The 22869-nt window shown below is 33.0% G+C and overlaps 1 protein-coding gene across 1 annotated transcript; it reads right to left on the minus strand.

Annotated features, from left to right (window-relative positions):
* Window positions 1-9848: 9848 nt before the first annotated feature.
* Window positions 9849-21879, minus strand: LOC140452446 (uncharacterized). The gene is made up of 4 exons (XM_072546710.1): window positions 21857-21879; window positions 19074-19195; window positions 13706-13835; window positions 9849-11534 (listed from the first exon to the last, which is right to left on the minus strand). Exon 4 carries the CDS (start codon window positions 11530-11532, stop codon window positions 9850-9852), a length of 1683 nt encoding a protein of 560 aa, XP_072402811.1. The 5' UTR covers window positions 11533-11534; window positions 13706-13835; window positions 19074-19195; window positions 21857-21879; the 3' UTR covers window position 9849.
* Window positions 21880-22869: the final 990 nt, after the last annotated feature.

A 22869-nucleotide genomic window follows, 5' to 3' on the forward strand; every position in this document is an offset into this window, starting at 1 on the left:
ATTTTTTTATTCTGTATTTTGCAATTATTTATATAGTATATTTTTGGTACAATCTGTATTTTTGTAACTGTTTGTTAGAGACACAAATAAATGTTTAATTTATTGCCCCAACCATTTTCTTTATTTTAGTTTAGAAAAATCTCCTAACCTTTTTTTGTGTGTTTACTTTTTAGGAAGGAAGAGCTCTTTTCTTCTTTCCTCCAGCAAGTTTAGGATCCTTCAAAGGCGCCCTTTTTCTAAATGGCTAGAAGCCTTTCCTTGTTGTTTTATTTGCCCAGTTGCCCAGGAGATTTGTGTAAGTACCCCTTTATTTCATTTTTTTTTTGTAGCTGCCCCAATCCTACCCCTTGTCGTTCACTTATCCACGACCCCAGCTCTCCAGCAACCCCCTGAGTGCCGTTCGCATCAGTAACGATTGTTTTGCTTGCTCTATCTTCGCCCCCATAGTTTCTGTCCCCAATTTTCTACCCTATATTCTTACCCTAAGGTAGGCAAAATATTTCGTTACAATGTTAGTGTTCAATGTTTCCCAAATAAAGTACAAATTATAGACTTATTTTTGTTGGAATTTACCTTGGATGTTGTTTGCTTCTCAGAGCGCTGCCAGAGTGAAGCAGACCTCCGATACATAAACATTGATGAGTATTTACTTGCTAGCAGTTTCTGTAGGAAAAATAAAAAGAACAGTGGTACTGTAATATATGTTAAACATGCTTTAAAATTCGAAACTATTAACTGTGATAAATATAGAACATACATGTGAACTTTGTGGAATTGTACTTTAAGATATTAACACGATTGTATTGGCAGTGTATATATAGATCGAGTAACTGTAACGATTTTAAGTCTTTTTACAAATTTAGAAAATTTATTAGGTGCCATTATGAGGCCAAATTTAAAAGTAATAGTTTTGGGAGATTTTAATATTAATTTTATTGCGAAAACGGCAAATACTAGTAAGCTGACTTCTATAATATCATCATTTGGAATAAAACAAACAATCCATGACTATACTAGAATTACTAATACATCTGCCACTTGTATAGACAAAGACAATATTATGACAAATGTTGAAGAAGATCAGTTTCGGGCAAATGTTCTTGAACCTTGTTTCTCTGATTCTGATCATCTCGGCCAGTATATCAGTATAGCTTAACATCAATTCAGCAAAAGTCAAGAGTTTGCACTAGAGCTTTTACGCAGGAGGGTATCTTACAAATGCGGAACATTTTATCCGTGTTAGACTGGAACATTTTTAATGATAATCTTGATGTAAATTACCCAGCAACGTTTCTAATAGATAATTATAATCTTGCAGTATCGCAATATTTTCCACTAAAAAAACTGGTTATCAAAGACAGAAGATGTACGGTAAATTGGTTCAATGACAACAACTTAAAAAATATGAGAAATTATTTGCAAATATATAAAATACATGCTGATTCTACTAAAAATCCAGTAGGTACATTGCAGCGAATATAAAAGATATAAAAATCATTACAATGCTGAGTTGGCATATGATCAATTGATATTTACTTCAAATAGTAGATCCAAGACGTGTTGGAAGGTAATTAACTATGAGCGAAATAAAACAAATGGTTTACATAATTCAACAACCAACATATCTTATGACTTTTTCAATAACTTTTTTGTCGAAATTGCTGAAAATATTATAAAATCTCTTTCAAATACACCAGACAACACAATTTTGAACTAGCCAAAATTTCCAGTTCCATCTCATTTTTTCTGTCTCCAACCAATCAACAAGAAATATCCCGAGTTATAAAAACATTAAAAAATTCAAATTGTTTGGATACTAATGAGCTAAACGCATCTTTTATCAAAGGCACTAGGGAAATAATTACTAAACCTTTAACACATCTCATTAATAGTATTTTTTGAATCGGGATATTCCCAACTTCATTTAATTACTCCAAGATTGTTCCTATTTTTAAAAAGGGCGATCGTGACCTTGTAGACAATGATAGACCAATTTCCATCGTTTCAGTGAAATAATCGAAAAAATTCTGAACAAGCGTCGTATATCCTACTTCGAAACAAATAACTTTTTTACTAGTTCACAATATGGGTTTAGAAACATATTTTTGGAACACTATGTGTGCCTCAGATTTTCTCGATATTCAGCAGGCTTTTGATAAAGTCTGGCACAACGGTTTGCTGTATAAATTAAAATTTTTACTGCTTAGCCATAAGTACCTTATCCTGAAGTCCTATATTAAAGAACGTTCGTTCCAAGTAAAAATAAATCATGATTTCTCAACTTATCACTCAATCCAATCCGGAGTTCCTCAGGGAACTATCCTCGGTTCCTTCCTGTACTGCTAACATACCTATTACAGATGACGTCACAGTTGTGACTTTTGCCTATGATACAGCCGTTTTAGTTTCAAACAAAGACCCAGACATAGCATCTGAAAAACTACAAAATTACTTGCATACATTAGAGAATTGTTGGACAAAATGGAAAATGAAAGTCAATAACGAAAAATCAGCCCAAATCACATTTACAATAACCCCCACTTCACTCACCCACAGGTCTGAGAGTGTGCCTTTAAATTTGAAAAAGCGTTTTTTTGGCTGCAAAAAAAGGCCGATTTTATGTGGAATTCGACATATATTTAAGTTACGTTTTATATTCCTTCTTTATATACTATGTATTTTTTGTTTGTCTTGCTACAAACAATATTTGTGTCTATTATGTAGTTAAATGAATACGCTACTCTATTCTCTTTTTTTGTACAATTACTTAAGGAACACCCTCTATATCGAGAGATATAAACTTCCTTCAATTAATAATGGAAGGAGAGCATGATACTGGTAGACGACAAATAACCTGCGTGTCTGTGTAACCTTGAGGATTGCACAGGACTAGACCTCCAAACCCTGATAAGAAAAGAACAAGATAGGGACAAATCTTCAGAAGTCATTTTTAACTTCCATTAGAGACAGCACCCAAAGAAGAACAGGGGAGAATATGGAGTTGGTGAACAAACTCAAAGAAAGAAGAGTTGTAGCATTTCTAAATTCTTTGCATATGTATTGAAATCCCCTCGTATTTGATAAAATATCAAAGAATAATCTTAGCGTATTTCATTTCCCATTCGTATGTATGAAAACACCGAATTCTTCCAATTCATCTTTACGTCGCCGAAGTTAATGTAAACCATTTTTAGAGTTGTTTATATTTCACAAGATGCGTATTTTGTCGGTATTCCTTGATCGAAGCCTCTTTTAGGATATTCTGCGTTTCAAATAAATATTCCAGTTTATATGTTTTGTTTATACCAAGATTGTGCGAATGAATTTTAAAAGTAAGTGTTCACTCTCGCTAAAGTCGGCCGCTGATTAAGGCGTGTTTAGTTTTGTTGGAGTCAGAATTTAACTTCAAATTCGTAATCTTTTCATTTTCCTTTTTTTGTCATTGAAATATAATATAAAATGACAGTAGCAGTTAAATGTGTAGTATTGAGCAGTCAATAGTCACAGTTTAAGTGAGGTTCCAGAAGGTGAGGAACAAGAATCGTTGTTTCCATCCTCATTTTGTTTCTCCCTAGTTTTCATCGCCTCAGGCTCTTTGGCAGTTTAGAGATGAATTTGTTCCTGTTCAGAAAATTCCAGTTTCAACCCTCAGAAACTTTAGTGCTTTAATTTGGTGAAATCAGGTAACTTTTTTGTGTTTTCCTTTTGAAATAACGACAGACATTTTTCAAAAAAAATAATAATTGCTTTCATGATTGAAATAATAGATAATAAAAATAAAAGGTTTTAATAATTAATTTTGTAAATCTGAGGGTGTGGCTATGCTGCCATTTTAATGTTCTCTGTTAGATTCAATGTTGACATATGACAGCTAGATTGATATTTTTGTGACATTCTTCTTCTTCATCTTCAAGTGCCCTGTCCGTTGCGAACGTTGGCTATTAACAAGGCAATTCTGATCTTGTTTGCGGCGCTTCTGAATAGTTCGACCGATGTGAGCCCGAACCACTTCCTCAGATTTTGGAGCCACGAGTGTCTTCTCCTGCCTGGCCCTCGCTTACTGTCTATTTTTCTCTGGACAATCAATTGCAGTAGACCGTACTTATCGTGTCTCAATATGTGGCCTAGATATTCAATGCCACATACCTCTATGTTGGTGACATGTTCGGTCCAGGATATACGAAGAATGCATCGGTACACCCACATTTCAAATGCTTCTAGTTTTCTCGTGAGCGTCTCCGTCAGCGTCCAGGCCTACACACCATACAGTAAGATCGGAAAAATGTAGCATTTAACTAGACGTAGTTTTAGGGGAAGAGACAAATCCATGCTTATGAGGAGCTTTTTCATCTTGCTAAATGCTGCTCTAGCTCGTTCTATTCTCGCCTTAATTTCTGTGGCCTGTTCCCATTTTGCATTTACGTTGGTGCCAAGGTACACATAAGATTTTACATGGTCAATTAGTATGTTACTTATCCGTAACTGTCGAGCAGGCTGTTGCTTCCTGCTTATCAGCATCCACTTTGTCTTCTTGAAGTTGAGGTTCAGGCCGTATTCCTCACTAACTGAATAAACTCTTTCCATTACCTGCTGTAATTCGTCTATGGTACTGGCAAGGATCACCGTGTCGTCGGCATATCTTATATTGTTCGTTAACTCGCCGTTGGAGTTGCTTCCATAAAGTCCTCGTAGACACACCGTCTCAGGACTTGCAACTTCAACGTGGAGTCATATGTCGCCATGTTACCTAATCCAACGGTAACTTTAACATCCTAATTATTTATAAGATATAATGTCAAACAAATGTAACTAATTATTTGTTAACGGGTTTTTACCCATATATTTAGTGGCTACATTCATGTACACCGATGATGGAATGATGAATCCCGAAAACGTTTTGTCTAACACAGCCCGTTTGGGTTTTTAAATATATACCTTTTACAAAGGATTTTAATTAATTTTTTAATATATGGTATACAGGCAAATACAAGAACGTAGGATTTCCCTCTTTTTGTTTCATTTTGTAGTTGCCCCAATCCGACCCCTTGCCATTCACTTATCCACGACCCAGCTCTCCAAATAAGCCCCGAGTGTAGTTTATTTTGCTTACTCTATCTCCACCCCAGTAGTTTCTGCCCCCAGTTTTCGAACCCCCTATAATCATACCCTATGTGGTAGGCAAAATATTTCTTTACAGAGTCTATATGGGCTAATCCAAAAGACGAACCGGAAACTGATGTTTTTCCATTTTATCTTCTTTGTAGTTTCTCTATCTTGTACCAATACTTTTTTAACTATAGCTTCTATGATTTTCTTTTATTAGCAGTATACTTGGGAATAAGTATTAATAAAATCTAGAATTACATGTAAAAAAATTCCTTAGTAAATTAAAACAAAATAACTCATTACTAATAACTTTTTATTATTTTTGATTTACATAAATGATGAATAATAATATCTTAAATATTAGCAATAATTGAGACCTCTACTTGCAAAACTTGACTGAAATTTATTGACTTATTCATATATTAAATAACTCATTACTAATAACTTTTTATTATTTTTGATTTACATAAATGATGAATAATAATATCTTAAATATTAGCAATAATTGAGACCTCTACTTGCAAAACTTGACTGAAATTTATTGACTTATTCATATATTAAATAACTCATTACTAATAACTTTTTATTATTTTTGATTTACATAAATGATGAATAATAATATCTTAAATATTAGCAATAATTGAGACCTCTACTTGCAAAACTTGACTGAAATTTATTGACTTTATCCTTTGACTTGCAAAAAAACCTTCCGCTGCCTAAAGTCCCGGATCAAGCAGCGTACTACAGCAGACAGCTCTATGTACATAACTTAACAATCGTAGTGGGACATTCTAAAGTCCCATTAACGAAAGAAAATTGTTTTAGCTATGTATGGTCAGAGGATGAGTATGGCAAGGGCTCTAATCAAGTGGCTTCAGCAATGTATCACAGGTTGTCTAGCACTGATTTAAAAGATATCAGTGCCGTAAGATTAATGTGTGACGGATGTGGAGGCCAGAATAAGAACAAAATAATTTTATCCATGGCAAGTCGCTGGCTGATACAAGCGCCAAAAAACATAAAATATATTGAAATAGTGTATCTCCTTCGAGAGCATTCCTTCTTGCCATCAGACAGGGTGTTTGGGACGATCGAGAAAAAACTTAAAAGGATGCAAGTTATTCCGACACCTGAGGACTATTTTAAAATAATATCTGAAAGTACAACCTTGCAGCGCCCCAACATGGATTTCAAGTTCTACGATTGGAAAACCGAAGCATTGTCTACATTCAAAGCACTGCAGAGTTGGCACTTTCAGATATCTAAAATAAAAAGGATTTGTTTGGCAAGATCAACAAAACAAAATAACGTCGTATTAGATAAAGGGGATGAAAGATGAGGCAACCAGCGAAGAATTCTATGAACAACTGGGAAGCCTGATGAAAATGACAAAAAAACATGAAGTAACAATAGTGATGGAAGATTTTAACGCAAAGGTTGGCAGAGGCAAGGTGAATGAGATCGTGGGTAACTTCGGCCTATAGCTCTTCGGTATCTTCTGATTATATAGCCTTCGGCTATATAATCAGATAGATTATATAGCAGTACCAACAAGATATAAAAACATGATAAAATCATCAAAAACGTACCCAGGTGCCGATGTTCCTACGGACCACAATCTGTTGGTATGCAGAATGGTCATGAGAGTAAAACGGCTCGAGAAAAGATCTAATTTAAACACAATTGATATTAAGAAACTCACTAACCCAAAAACCGAAATAAAAGTACGAGAACAACTAGGAAAGAAAATAAACGACATTAACGAGAACACGTCGGACATAATAGAGAGATGGGATAAATCGAGGGAAGCAATCCAAACAACATGCGCGATTCTATTAAAGCGTGACAGACGGAAGAAGAAAGAATGGATGTCTGATGAGATAATGGATATGATGGATGAAAGACGTAAATTCAAGAATAAAAATGAAGAAAAATACCAGCAGATCCACAAAATCATAAGAACGAAAATTCGAGAAGCCAAAGAAAAATGGTTTTCCAACGAATGCAGGGAAATAGAACAATACGAACGAAAATACGACAGTTACAATATGCACAAAAAAATAAAATCAATGACAAACAAGAGGAAATTCAATAAGTCACCCAACAGCATAAAAGATGGCGATGGAAATCTTATCTCGGAGCCATCAACGATCTTAGAAACATGGAAATCATACATAGAAAAATTATTTGCATCTGACAGGACTGATGATCACCTATATGGAGAAGGAGAAACAGGACCTTCAATCCTTAAATCGGAGATAGAAGATGCCATTGCAGCACTAAAAAACAATAAGTCAGCAGGTCCGGACAATGTACCCTGCGAAATATTAAATATCCTATGTAAATCAGACAAACAGTTCCTTGATAATCTAGTTGAACTTTTTAACAACATATATAATAGCGGTAAAATCCCGGAGAACTGGCTGCAGTCAACATTTATTACAATCCCGAAGAAACCAAATGCCCAGATCTGTGATGACTACCTGCTTATAAGCTTGATTAATCATGTCACTAAAGCGTTCACTAAGATCATTCATAGAAGAATATATGATAAATGTGAGTCAAATATTGATAGATCGCAGTTTGGCTTTCGGAAAGCACTTGGAACTAGAGAAGCAATTTTCGCTCTCACAGCGGTGTAGAGACGTTGATAAGGACGTGTATTTGTGCTTTGTGGATTTTAGAAAAGCATTTGACAATGTCAATCATGAACAATTGATAGATATTCTGCGAAAGACAGGTATTGACGACAAGGACATTCGAATTGTGGCAAATCTATACTGGGGTCGAACAGCAAGAGCAAAAATTGGCAACGAACTCACTAAAAGTGTGCAGATCAAAAGAGGTGTCCGTCAGGGTTGTATATTATCCCCACTCCTATTCAATATTTATTCCGAAGAAATATTTAATAAATGTATGGAAAATGCAAATGAGGGCATAAAAATAAACGGCGAGTTAACGAACAATATAAGATATGCCGACGACACGGTGATCCTTGCCAGTACCATAGACGAATTACAGCAGGTAATGGAAAGAGTTTATTCAGTTAGTGAGGAATACGGCCTGAGCCTCAACTTCAAGAAGACAAAGTGGATGCTGATAAGCAGGAAGCAACAGCCTGCTCGACAGTTACGGATAAGTAACATACTAATTGACCATGTAGAATCTTATGTGTACATTGGCACCAACGTAAATGCAAAATGGGAACAGGCCACAGAAATTAAGGCGAGAATAGAACGAGCTAGAGCAGCATTTAGCAATATGAAAAAGCTCCTCATAAGCAGGGATTTGTCTCTTCCCCTAAAACTACGTCTAGTTAAATGCTACATTTTTCCGATCTTACTGTATGGTGTGGAGGCCTGGACGCTGACGGAGACGCTCACGAGAAAACTAGAAGCATTCGAAATGTGGGTGTACCGACGCATTCTTCGTATATCCTGGACCGAACATGTCACCAACACAGAGGTCATCCAAAGAATCGGAAAGGAGAAAGAAATCGTGAATACAATGAAACAAAGAAAGCTTGAATATCTAGGCCACATATTGAGACACGATAAGTACCGTCTACTGCAATTGATTGTCCAGGGAAAAATAGACAGTAAGCGAGGGCCAGGCAGGAGAAGACACTCGTGGCTCCAAAATCTGCGGAAGTGGTTCGGGCTCACATCGGTCGAACTATTCAGAAGCGCCGCAAATAAGATCAGAATTGCCATGTTAATAGCCAACGTTCGTAACGGACAGGGCACTTGAAGAAGAAGAAGAAGGACGAAAGCTACAACTCAAGCATCGGTTTGTTTAGAAGTATTTTAAAAAAAGGTAGATCGACCATTAACATCAATCCAAATGAAATAGGAGTCGGGAACTTGGCCAATATTAGTAAAGAGAAATTGAAGGACGTAAGGAAGCTACTGGAAAGTCACTACGGCGAAGAATGGCAAAATGATCCGAAAATGGCTTATTTCAAAAACGTCCTACATTACGAAAATGTTCCAAGCGTCCCTGAAGAAGACGACGTTTATTGCGAACCACTCGATAATGACAACGACGAAGAAGTCTTAAGAGTATAGAATTTTGGTATTAATAAATATTTTAATGTATTAAGTACTGTTATTAAACTGTTATTAAATATTTGTGTTTTTACTACAAAATAACCAATCTCCTGGTCTGTTCATTTCAAAATGGCCAATATCCACTTGTTAGTTGCAAAGTAGCCAATCTCCAAATATTTTTCTTTAATTAAAAGTAGTATTTTAATAACAACCAAGAAACTGGCAACGAAAAACTAATTTTGAACAATCAAAGTTTATGGATAACGAATTTTGTGGCTCCAGGTTTTACAAAAATATGTCCACGGTCAAAAATTACGATTTACGGCAAATTTTCCAGGGTGGAGATTGGTTGTTTTGCAAATAGAGGTCTCAATTGTTTTAATTTTTAATATCGACTATATATAATAACTTTTAATTATTAACAATTTAGTCCGAAAAATGTGATTTTTTCGAATTTAGCTTATCGTTACAATTAACGATGTTGCCATATTTCGCACTTTTTAACGAAACAAATTAACTTGTTTAAATTTTTAGAATACGCTGTTCTAAAGATGTTTAATAAGAAAGAAGAAGTTTTCATAACAGATAAAAGGTTTATATTTTTGCTTTTTAATGATAAGCGAAAATTACAAAAAATCGCACTAAATTGTTAATACTTATCCTGGTTAAGCGTCCTAATTCCCCACAAATTATCTCATTTCTCTTCAGGGTCTTCAGTCTTGTCCTCATCAGTGTCGACCTTCTCCTCCAACAGTACCTCGTCACTTAATTCAGGTTCATTTGGATTAAAGTAAAGTACGTCCATTTGAGTTACTTCGCGTTCAACAGGTGAACTAGAGGTGGGAGCTACCACCTCATGACTCGATTGATCGCCAAACAAACTAGAGCTTGATTCTTGTGGAGTATCTACAGGAGTAGTGTATTTTATGGTAGTACTGTGGTAACTAGAATCCGTTTCGGAAACAATGGAACGATCCGAACAAGTCACGTACTCAGCAATACTTGAAGAACAAGTTATCATATCCGTTTCAGAATCGCCTAGAATCCTACCACTGGTACCAGCCGCAGGAGTAGTATCTCTCTGAGTGTCTCCAGCTCCTACAGGTTTTTTTATATTACCCCTACAAGCTCCACTACAAGCGGCCCTACACGGGCTGCTACACAAGGCCCTGCAAGGGCATTTACAGGGTGACCTAGGAGGGCTATTACATGTGGCCCTACAAATCTCCCTTGGGGACTGATAAGGCTTGTTAAGGCATCGATGAGTTTTTTTACACGATTTAGTGCAAGGCTGGTTATTTTCGGCCCTACCTGCCGTATTGGCACTATCCTCGGTTTTATCATGTGTCAAGGTTGTTTCCACTTTTTTTTCTTCCTCAGTTGACACTGCTTCTGTGTCAACAGAATTTATTGTTGATTCGGAAGTTGATCGTAATAAATCCATCGTGGGCATATCAGCCTCGGCTAAAGTGACCCCACTTTTCGAGGTCAATTCGCTGAGTTGATTGGCATTTTCTGATTGACTATCGGATGTTGGCATATCAATTAAACTGGGTGATGTTGTTTCCTCAGTTGTTTCCATCGTTTCTTCTGGCGTTTGTACACCATCTGTCAATTCGCTGAGTTGATTGGCATTTTCTAATTGACTATCGGATGTTGGCACATCAATTAAATTGACTGAAGTTGTTTCCTCTGTTGTTTCTATCGTTTCTTCTGGCGTTTGTACACCATATGTCAATTCGCTGAGTTGATTGGCATTTTCTAATTGACTATCGGATGTTGGCACATCAATTAAATTGAGTGAAGTTGTTTCCTCTGTTGTTTTTATCGTTTCTTCTGGCGTTTGTACACCATATGTCAATTCGCTGAGTTGATTGGCATTTTCTAATTGACTATCGGATGTTGGCACATCAATTAAATTGAGTGAAGTTGTTTCCATCGTTTCTTCTGGCGTTTGTACACCATCTGTCAATTCGCTGAGTTGATTGGCATTTTCTAATTGACTATCGGATGTTGGCACATCAATTAAATTGAGTGAAGTTGTTTCCTCTGTTGTTTTTATCGTTTCTTCTGGCGTTTGTACACCATATGTCAATTCGCTGAGTTGATTGGCATTTTCTAATTGACTATCGGATGTTGGCACATCAATTAAATTGAGTGAAGTTGTTTCCTCTGTTGTTTCCATCGTTTCTTCTGGCGTTTGTACACCATCTGTCAATTCGCTGAGTTGATTGGCATTTTCTAATTGACTATCGGATGTTGGCACATCAATTAAATTGAGTGAAGTTGTTTCCTCTGTTGTTTCCATCGTTTCTTCTGGCGTTTGTACACCATCTGGATGTGTACTGCTACTTGGTGTCTTCCCTTTTTCATCCATCTCTGAAAAGTAAACAAACATAAACAAAAACGTTTTGAAATTTACATAAAATTAATACTTAGTAGTACATGACAGTTTAAAGGGTGATCAAGTGATTAGAAGTATTTAGTTTAAAGAGAGCTTATTAGTTGTTGCTTGATTAACTTGGCTGACATTTGTAATTAACATAATAAATGGAATATCATCAAAGCAGATAGTATAGTATAAATATATTGAAATGGAAAACAGACCCAAAACGTGATTCAATATTACCAACCTTAAAATAACAGCTAATTTACTAACGAGCCATAAAAAGTAATTAAAACAGGTCACCAGAGAACAGGTAAACTTGGAATCGCCACTAAAGTGATAAAACAACTAAAAGACCTGAGATATGATGTAATAACCATTCACAAAATGAGATGGGCAGATGGAACAAAACTCATTAATAAAAAACTGCAATCATAGTTATTAGACTTTAAATTAGACAATGAAAGCATGTGTATTACAATATTAAGGAAAAAATAGTCCGATTTACCCATATTCTCCAATTGAAGAAGCAATAGAGGATAATAAACATGAATTCTGACTCTCTAAATTTTAAACACCAAAAGTACCCAATTTGCCAGAAAAAAGGTCCACAAGGCAACGTGGAAATCAAACGATAAAAGAATAAATAATCAAATAGATCATTATTTATTAGTTAATGCAAGATATTTTGGCAGCATTATAGGCATACGGTACGCCGACGATACTATGATTCTAGCTGAAAACATCGACGATCTGCAGGAGCTAATCAATAGAGTTGACATGGAATGCACAAATTGGGGACTGTCGATAAATATCGATAAAACTAAATACATGGTGACCAGTAAAGTGGATATCGGCGCAACCCAACTGATATTAAACCAACAACCGCTACAGAGAGTTCAGAGATTCAAATACCTTGGATGTTGGATTACCCAAAATCTAGATCCATCCTTCGAAATTCGATGTAGAATTGAACAGGCAAGAAACTCATTTCAAAAATTTAAGCCTCTATTATCCAATAACTCATTAAATTTGGAAATCCGTGAAAAGTTTACAAGATGTTACGTGTGGTCTGTACTTTTGTATGGATGTGAAACTTGGACTTTAAACACCGATATCATGAATAAAATCGAGGCGTTTGAGATGTGGTTGTATCGAAGGATACTAAAAATTCCATGGACTAGCAGAACCAGAAATGAAGAAGTTCTTCGAAGAATGGGACATCAACGAACTCTATTAAATATTATTAAGAGGCGTAAACTAGAATATCTTGGACATATAATCAGAGGACCAAGATATGAGTTCCTTCGGCTAATTCTCAACGGTAAAATCGAAGGAAAGAAATGGATAGGACGGAAGAAACTCTCTTGGTTGAGGAATTTGCGGCAGTGGACAGGTTTGACAGCGGACCAATTGCTACACGTAGCGCAAGACCGAGATCAGTATAAAAATATTATAAGCATGGTAGTCGCCGACGTTCCGTAGGGATATGGCACTCTAAGAAGAAGATAGGCATACGAATTATGAGAAAGCCAGATACCGAATGAACCATTTTCTCGTGAAAGTCAAACTCAGAACAAGAATTTTAACACAAACAATTGATAAAACGATGAAGATCGATAGGTGGAATGCGGCGAAGCTTAAAGAAAAAGATAAGGGAAGACAATATCAACCAGAAATAAAAAATAGTTTTCAGGTTTTGATAATTAATGAGTATCAAACGGTCGAATTAGAAATACTTCCACCAAGCCTAGAAGAAATTAAAAATGCCATAAAAACACTTAAAAACAATAAATTGCCTGATCTGGACAATATTTATGCAGTATTAATTAAAAAAGATGGTCGAATGGACTCTTAGAAGTTTACTATATTAAAAAATTGTGTCCTAACTCTCAATGTTTGAAAATAACGATATCCGTAATGTTTATCATAAAAAATAATCTCCTTTGCCATTCCTTTTTCTTAACACAAAATTAGAAAGAATCTATTCATGATGTGAAGGAAATATTTAAAAATAAAATTTTATAGAAAAATGAAGCTACCAAAGAAGCTTCAGTATTGTCCGTTAAATAGCACCAGACACCAAGTTAACTAATTTTATGTTGATAACTAAAAACATAGAGTTTTGGCTAAACTATATATAATATAATAATAAAATATATACCTCTAGTCAGCTCTTTTTTCAGTTGCTCTATATTTCCTCTTCAACCTTATTTCAAGCTTGGCTGCTTATATACCAATATGTATTATTAGTGCCTTAGTAGACCAATTATTAGTGCCTTGTATCTACCAATCTGAAAATATAAACACAATAAGTATTTTTAGAATAGAATTTAAGTAAAAAGGGTAAAAGTTAAACGTCACACGAATGTAATGTCGAGATAGTATGTAGAGGATAGAAGATATTTTGATTATTAAGTTAAAAAACAAGAAATAAACCAATTATAATATAATATAAATTATCTATAAAACATAATATAAATAAAAATTATCATCATTTAATAAAAGCCAAGTTTATAATATCCATTAGTTAAAGTGTTAGCACCGACTTTCTATCGTCCGTCGGCAAATTCAAACAAAAATATAACTTCCAGACCATCCTTTACCACCTTTACTCCAGACAAATTATTACATGCATTTCATTTAATATATGTTTTACCACCAAAAATGAGATGTTTTAACCAAATATTGCTTCAAATATAATGTGCAGAATAATTTTGAATTACTTTCCGCTAATGAACTTGCTTTTTTGTCCTTAAAAATAGAAAAAAGTTTCAATTATATTGCTCAATATTTCGTATAAATATAACCGTCTAACAATTTTAACTGTATTAATGCCCAAGTATCAATTTTCAAGTTTTAAACTGATTGATTTGCGATGAGTAATCCGGAGTAAAAAATCTGCATGTGCCTTATCTAAAGGACTTCTTCTTATTCAAGTGCCATCTCCGCGGCGGAGGTCGGCAATCATCACGGCTATGCGGACTTTTGAGACGGCTGCTCTGAAAAGGTCATTTGATGTACATCCGTACCACTCTCTCAGGTTGCGCAGCCATGACATTCTACGCCTCCCTATGCTTCTCTTTCCTTGGATCTTTCCCTGCATAATCAGTTGGAGCAAGATGTATTTCTCTCTACGTGTAATATGTCCGAGATATTCTAACTTTCTTGTTTTTATTGAATTTAAAATTTCCATTTCTTTGTTCATCCTTCCCAGAACCTCTTTGTTTGTGACGTGTTCTGTCCATGATATTTTCAGAATTCTTCTGTACACCCACAGCTCAAATGATTCCAGTTTTTTCATTGATGTCGCATTCAAGGTCCAAGATTCCATTCCATAAAATAAAGTCGAAAAAACATAGCACCTCGCCAACCTAACTCTTAGTTCCAGTTTTAAATCCCTGGTACATAGAACTCTTCTCATTTTGTTGAAATTTGCTCTAGCCTTTTCTATTCTTATTTTATCTCCTGATTGTAATCATTTGTGGAGTTAATCATTGTTCCCAGGTATGCATATTTGTCCACTTGTTCGACGTTGGTTTCGTTTATTAGAAGATTCTCGTTATTTCTTTGAGAGGATTTCTTTCTAGAAATATCTCAAGAAAATATTTCTTTCTAGTCTATCTAAGGGACTAGACTAGCAAATTTTTAGTTTAGTTGTATCTTTGCAACTAGCTTGTTTATAGATAGATGTGCATTGTGCATTGCTTTAATTTTGAGTTGTGTTGAAATTTTGTTGTGAGTAGTTATAATAATTGTAGTATTTTTGTTTGTTTGTTTTTTTGAAACTGTCTATTTGTGTATAAAGAAAATGTTTAGACCATGGGAAAAATCACCTACAGTTTTTCGTGCATGGGAGCAAGAGAAGCCAAGTAGTAGTAGAGAAAATGTAGTAGTCAACAATCTTTTAAGTGTAAGTGATACAAAAAACTATGTCACTGAGACTGTAACTGTAGAAAAGTGTCTTAAGACTTCCAAATAAAAGGATTGTTTTGAATGAACAATCTGAGAATTTGTATGAGCGTTTACAAAAAGCTTCAAAATGATCCTGAAAATAGTTTTAAACGCAGTATTATAAGAAAAGCTGCCTTTCTAACAGAAATTCCGTATTCTACCATGCGCGACATCGTAAAAAGTGGTGTTAAAAAGAGAAAAACAAGATCGGATGATGGGAGACCTAACAAATTAATACCGTGACTACTAAATGTTTAAGGAATTTAGTTTAAGAGGAATACAAAAAAAATGTAATACCAAAAATTGATATTATATACACCAAGTTTGTTGCGATGGGAAGAAGCTGCCCTAAAACCACTTTACGTAGACGGCTCAAAAAACTTGGGTTCAAATACAAAATCGTTGATAAACGCGTGGCTATATTATAATGGAAAGTAAGAGGATAGTACACTGGCGTTTAGATTATTTAAAAAAAATTCAAGAATATCGAAACCAACAGCAAATTATATATTATTTAGACGAGATATGGTATAACACGCATGATACCGCTAGTAAGGGTTAGACTGATGGTTCACTTGGGTGCCAGTGGAAAGGAGTACCTCCAAATAAAGGTTCTCGGATGATTATTGTGCACTGTGGATCTGCAAATGGTTGGGTACCAAATGGGTTAATGCTTTGCGGAAAAAAAAAATAGAAAAATGTAGTGTAGATTATCATCAGAATATGAATTCTACTATATTCGAAGAGTGGTTTAAAAATAGACTACTTCCCAATATAACACCGGGCAGTGTGATAGTTATGGACAGTGCTAGCTACCACTCAAGGCTTCTCAAAAATATTCCTAACAGTTCGTCTTCAAAACAGGAACTAAAAGATTTCCTCTCAGAAAATGATTTGTATTTTGAAAACAACTATAATAAGAAACAGTTACTTGAAGTGCTTCGTACTAAAACTTATAAGAAACAATATATACTGGACACTATTGCAATACAACATGGCCATAATGTTTTGAGGTTACCACCTTATTTTTGCATATTCAATCCTATCGAACTTATTTGGGGACAAGTAAAAAAACGGATTCGGAGGAAAAATAGTTTTCCAAAATTTGACACGAAAGTGGTCGATTTAATTCGATATGAATTATCAGAGATTACAAGTGCCGACTGGAAAAAAGCAGTAAACCGTGTAGTGAAAGTAGAAAATGAATACAGAAGACTAGGACAATTATTTTCAAACTGTGGACAACTTATTATTAATCTGGTGGATAGTGACGATGATGAGAGCTCGCCTGGTGGAGAAATATTTTGGACAAAGTACGCTAACATGATGATTATTTCAGTTAAAACAACTCAGTGTTTTATTATAAATTGCTAACTTTGTTTAAAACAATATTTTCTTTAATCTAAAATACTGTTTCACAGTTTCGTCTATGTACGTCATCGTTAAACGCTAATAGGGATTTTCAACGCTTCTCATATATTTCAGGCACTTATGATATGCCGTATAATTTTAATATATCTACGTCATACGTTATTGGTATATAGTATATACCAATAACTATACATACAAAAGAAGTATGAAGTAGATATCTTAAAATTGTAGGTATGACATATAACAAGTGCCTGAAACAAATGGAAAGCGTTAAAAAGCCCTATAGAAGATGCCGTTGTATCACCTAGTATTTTTTCCGACAGGGTGATAGAGTGATAATTTTTTTTAGGTTTCACTTTTAACCACTTAAAAAACAAAGAAATATAACGTTTTGCTTGTTTTTCCAAAATCAGATTTTCTGCTCTTTGACTATATTTGAATATACACATTACACATTGTTATTTTATGATTTAATACTTGTATCAAAAAATTTGTGTTGGTGAAACAACCAATATCGCGATACGTCCCTGGACATCGGTTACTCGAATTTCATAACATATAAATATTATCTGTTTGAATTTGCTGACGGACGAAATAGGGTTGGACTCGACCTTACCGACAAAGGCAATTTGAAAACAATAACAAACTTATAGAATTAACTTGATGCGCCACAATATGATTAAAAAAGTTTCAAGTGTTAACGATAATAATTATTAAACGAAAGCACCAAGCAGGAAAAGGAGCATTGAGACATAAAGAGACTATAAAAACAACAGAAATATTTGTTGTAATAGTAAACCCCAAAAATTAAAATTAGACAAACAACGATTACACGATCACAGATGCTTAAACAGCAAAATAAAAGAACATAAAAAAAGAGATGCCTTATCAAGATATAAGTCTGCAATGATAGATACCAAGAATAAAAGTCGTGAAGATAAGTGTTAGGAATTAGATACTTATTATAGGAGGTGATTAAATGTTAGGAATTAGATACTTTTGAGGCTTAAAAGAAAAAATGTGATGTGATGTGATATAGACCATATAGTAATCGCACAAGAGAAAGAGGACCTAGAATACATGACAAGAAAACTCGTAGAGGAATACATGAAGAAAATATTTAAGTAATAGAACAGATGAAAACTATAAACAATGGATATAAATAGCAGAGAAACACAGTGAAAGATTGTAATATTCAAAATAAAGATCCTTGAAAGATTTTGGAGACAAATTAGAAGAAAGCAGCAGCAACTAAAAACTATTTTGTAAAGTCATAAAATGGTTAATAAGAGGTAATAAAAACAAAAAAACAACGTCGATAAAGAACGAGAATGGGAACCTATTTACAGAAGAAGAGAGGGAAGGAATATTTCCAAAAAGTTTTACCGGCAGAACTAAAAAACATTACCGATTCGCAAAAAGAAAAAAGCCATAATGAACAATATGTCATTAAAGAAAACATTAAACAATGAGAAATTAATAGATACAACAAAAAACTAAAACTAGTGAAGAGAAGAGAAGAAGGGACTTGTAACTATGTAATAGAAAAATAACTTGACCAAAAAGAACTTATATGCAGGGAAAACAAAAGTGAATGCACAACATAGGAAGATCTGAAATAGATTTGTGTACAGTTGAAATAATAAATTTAATATAGATACAAACAAGTGACACCAATTTTAATTGCAAGTGAAGAAAAGTGAATAATAAACACATGTGAATTGAATATAATGCTTGTAAAATATTAATTACACAAACAAACAAAATATGTAGTTAATTACATAGATAAAGTATTCATTATTTTGTTTCATTATTATTATTACAAAGAATCAATACTTTTCAGAAATCACACAAATTTAAAAATGCCAAATACTTCTATTTGGCCATTTTAGATACTTCTAACCTGTAAAGTAAATAGTTAAGTATTCTTCTAATCATGGTCTTATAGTTTATTTTTATAGAAAAATGAAGCTACCAAAGAAGCTACAGTATTGTCCGTTAAATAGCACCAGAGACCAAGTTAAATAATTTTATGTTGATAACTAAAAACATAGAGTTTTGGCTAAAATTATTTTCATTCTAGATAGTAAATGTTCTTAAAAAAAGTTAGTAATAAATGTCTAATAATTAAAAATACGAATAACATTTCTTATCTCATTAAAGTTTAACTTTTTAACTTATTAAATTGAATATGAATGTATCATTACCTCTTGTTAGCTGCTTGTTCTCTATTTCTTCTTCAACCTTATTTCAAGCTTGGCTGCTTATCTACCAATATGTATTATTAGTGCCTTATTAGACCAATTATTAGTGCCTTGTATCTACCAATCTGAAAATATAAACACAATAGGTATTTTTAGAATAGAATTTAAGTCAGAAGGGTAAAATTTAAACGTCAGACGAATGTAATGTCGAGATAGTATGTAGAGGATAGAAAATATTTTGATTATTAAGTTAAAAAACTAGAAATAAACCAATTATAATATAGACTCCCATGGTGAAAACACAAAAAACGATAATAGGATAACATTAATAGATACTTATACGACATTTTAATCGGCTTAAAATAATAAACTTCAAATGTATGACGCCAGAGTATGTACATGGTCTTCATTTAATAAAAGCCAAATTTATAATACCCATAATTTAAAGTACCAAGTAAGTACCTACAAAGCAAATTGAAAAACAATAACAAACTAATAGAATCAACTTGATGCTGCTTAAACAGCAAAATAAAAGAACATTAAAGAGGAGATGCCGTATCAAGATATAAGTCTGCAATGATAGAAACCAAGAATAAAAGCCGTGAAGATAAGTGTTATGAATTAGATACTTAGGATGACGATTAGATACCTAGAGAATCATAGAGATTTATAAATAATATTTGATCTGGAAAAAGAAGTAACTCATTGGAAAAATGACAAGAATCTTATAAATCATTACTAATAGAACACACACCTGAATATAGTACCATCCGCTATAATAACATAAAGATAACTGGAAAAGCAGTGAAGATTTGCTAAGAAAAAACAAAAAAGTATTATCCCTATTAAAAAATGGACGTGCTTCCAGACCATAGCCTGAAAAGTTAATTAAAAACAGAACAAACTAGCTTTGCTCCTAACAGAAATACCTTAGAACATACCTTAAAGAAAAACCACACTTTCCTCAATTTTATTGAATATGTATATATCAACGAAGTTCTGAGGATCAAAAGAAAAAAATGTGGTGGTAAAATGTGTCTAATATCTAGAGGCTACAAAATGTAACGTACATATAGACCGTATAGTGATCGCAAAAGAGAAAGAAGACCTAGAATACACGACAAGAAAACTCATAGAGAAATAAATGGAGAAAATATTTAAGTAATAGAACAGAAGAAAACTATAAACAATAGATATAAATAGCAGAGAAATACAGTGAAAGATGTAATATTCAAAATAAAGATCCTTGAATGATTTTGGAGACAAATTTGAAGAAAGTAGGAGCAACTAAAAACAAGAATGGGAACCTATTGACAGAACAAGAGAGGGAAGGAATATTTCCAAAAAGTTTTACCGGCAGAACTAAAAAACATTACCGATTCGCAAAAAGAAAAAAGCGATAATGAACACTATGCCATTAAAGAAAACATTAAACAATGAGAAATTAATAGATACAACAAAAAACTAAAACTAGTGAAGAGAAAAGAAGAAGAGACTTGTAACTATGTAATAGCAAAATAACTTGACATAATTATAAACATACATGAATTGAATATAATGTTTGAAAAATATTAATTACACACAAACAAAATTTGTACCCAGTTAATTACATAGATAAAGTATTCATTATTTTGTTTCATTATTATTACAAAGAATCAATACTTTTCAGATTTTTCACTATTTGACCATTTTAGACAGTGCTAACCTGTAAAGTAAAGAGTAAAGTATACTTCTAATCATGGTTTTATAGTTTATTTCCAATAAATATATAAAATAGTACCTTGTACCACTTCAAACGACTTTTAAAAATGATAGAAAATATGTTAAGTATGGCTAAAATAAAACTAACAATGGTACATGATGTCATTTTATGTCAGTTCACTAGATTTTTCAAAAATCTAACACATAATCTGATTGATTAAAGTTCAATATATAAAGAAATTGTACTAGAAGGTTCTAGGATAAAATAAAAGCCAAAACATAACCATTTCACAAAGATTACCACTATCTTAGAACTCTTTATGTCTTTACGTCTCACTAAAATAGATATAGTTAAGAAACTTCTGTTTCAGTTACTAAATTTTCAAAATATGATTTTTCTGAGCACAAACTAAACACATAGTTAATTAAATCTGTTATTTCTTAAGTAGAACTTTGTAATTGATGTATACTTAATAAAATATTGACCTAAGAATCCTTAAATAGTAGAAAATTCTGTCCCGTAGTTACAAAAATACACTTGCCACAATATGTTATACAAACTGCCCCTTGCATTATATTTTTTATGACAACATTTGCTTAATATTAGAATATTTTAAAATAATTATTCGATAAGACAACTGTGTATATAAATTATAAAGAGATGATTCACTTTATGGAAGTATATCTTCACATAATATTCTAATTTGTAAATCCTTCAGCTTGTAATTTATAATTGCATACTTCAATCATCATTTATTTCAACCACTCAAACAGAAATTTACGTGAAATAAACTATAATAATGTTTGCCTTTATAAATTATCTGAATAATAACCACATTTGTATATTCTTTGATATAAATAATGAAGCGTCTGCATAAAAAATATATATCAAGATGGCGAATGGTCACACAAACATGTGTGGTGAGAAATATATCAATCAAATTAAATGGCATCTACTTACGGTTACACTTTTATTTCATCCTAAATTACACCAATTTACAACACTTTAAAATTTTAAATAATATTATATATTAAATACTTTTATTATAATAAGATTTAATAATCTACTACATACAAATACTTACCGAAGTGTCTTGTAGGCGAGTCGGAAAGCAAAAATGGCCGTTCTTCCACTCCCTTCTGTTTTATCGACAGGGACAGGTACACCAATTCACAAAAAAATGCAACTATAACCTGTCATTATTACATCGAGTCGTAATTGGATCATAAATTTAAATTTGCCGCCCTTTTAAAAAATGTAATTAAGAAGTTTGGAGAAAAAGAAAGAAAACATCTCAGATTTTATTCAATTTTTTTGTACTGGTTTGATTAAATATGTATTAATAAAATCTTAATTAGATTTTTGCTAAAAATATATTTAAAAATTTTCTAACTAATAAAATCTTGTTGATGCTGTCACTTGTAGGACTAGACCATTTTTTTCAGGTATAATAAACGATTTTGTCTTCTTCCATTGGCGTACATTGTTGGTTTTGAATTAAATTTACTTCTAACAGAGGGTACAAAATCTTCGTTTGTGTTTAATTCAGTTTTTAAAATTTCTGTTTGGCAAAAACTGAAGAAATGCTTTTTTTAGTTTCACGTTTCGTAAGGGTTTGATTCTTTTTGTCATATTTGTGGGATTTTGTTCGATTGTGTTTGCGCAATTAGAAGTAGGCAGTTTCAGGTGCGGGTGCCTATATTATTTATTTAGGTACAGGAAACATAAAATTGTCATTTAAAAACATTTGTTGAGGATAAGAGTAATGGTATTATTTCGGTAACTAGTTTGCAGCTTTTTTCAGTTGTTTGTCGTAAATTATAAGTATTTATATATATGTATATATATATATATATATATATATATATATATATATATATATATATATATATACATATATATATATATATATATATATATACATATATATATATATATATATATATATATATATATATATATATATATATATAATGAACCAGAAGTATTTGCTGTCAACGTAAGTAAACAATAAATATTGTGTTTGCAGCATATATGTATATATATGTATAATTATTATACATACATTTACCACAACTAATTAAAAACTGAATAAGA

The sequence above is a fragment of the Diabrotica undecimpunctata genome, chromosome 10, assembly GCF_040954645.1.
Source record: "Diabrotica undecimpunctata isolate CICGRU chromosome 10, icDiaUnde3, whole genome shotgun sequence".
Lineage (NCBI taxonomy): Eukaryota > Metazoa > Arthropoda > Insecta > Coleoptera > Chrysomelidae > Diabrotica > Diabrotica undecimpunctata.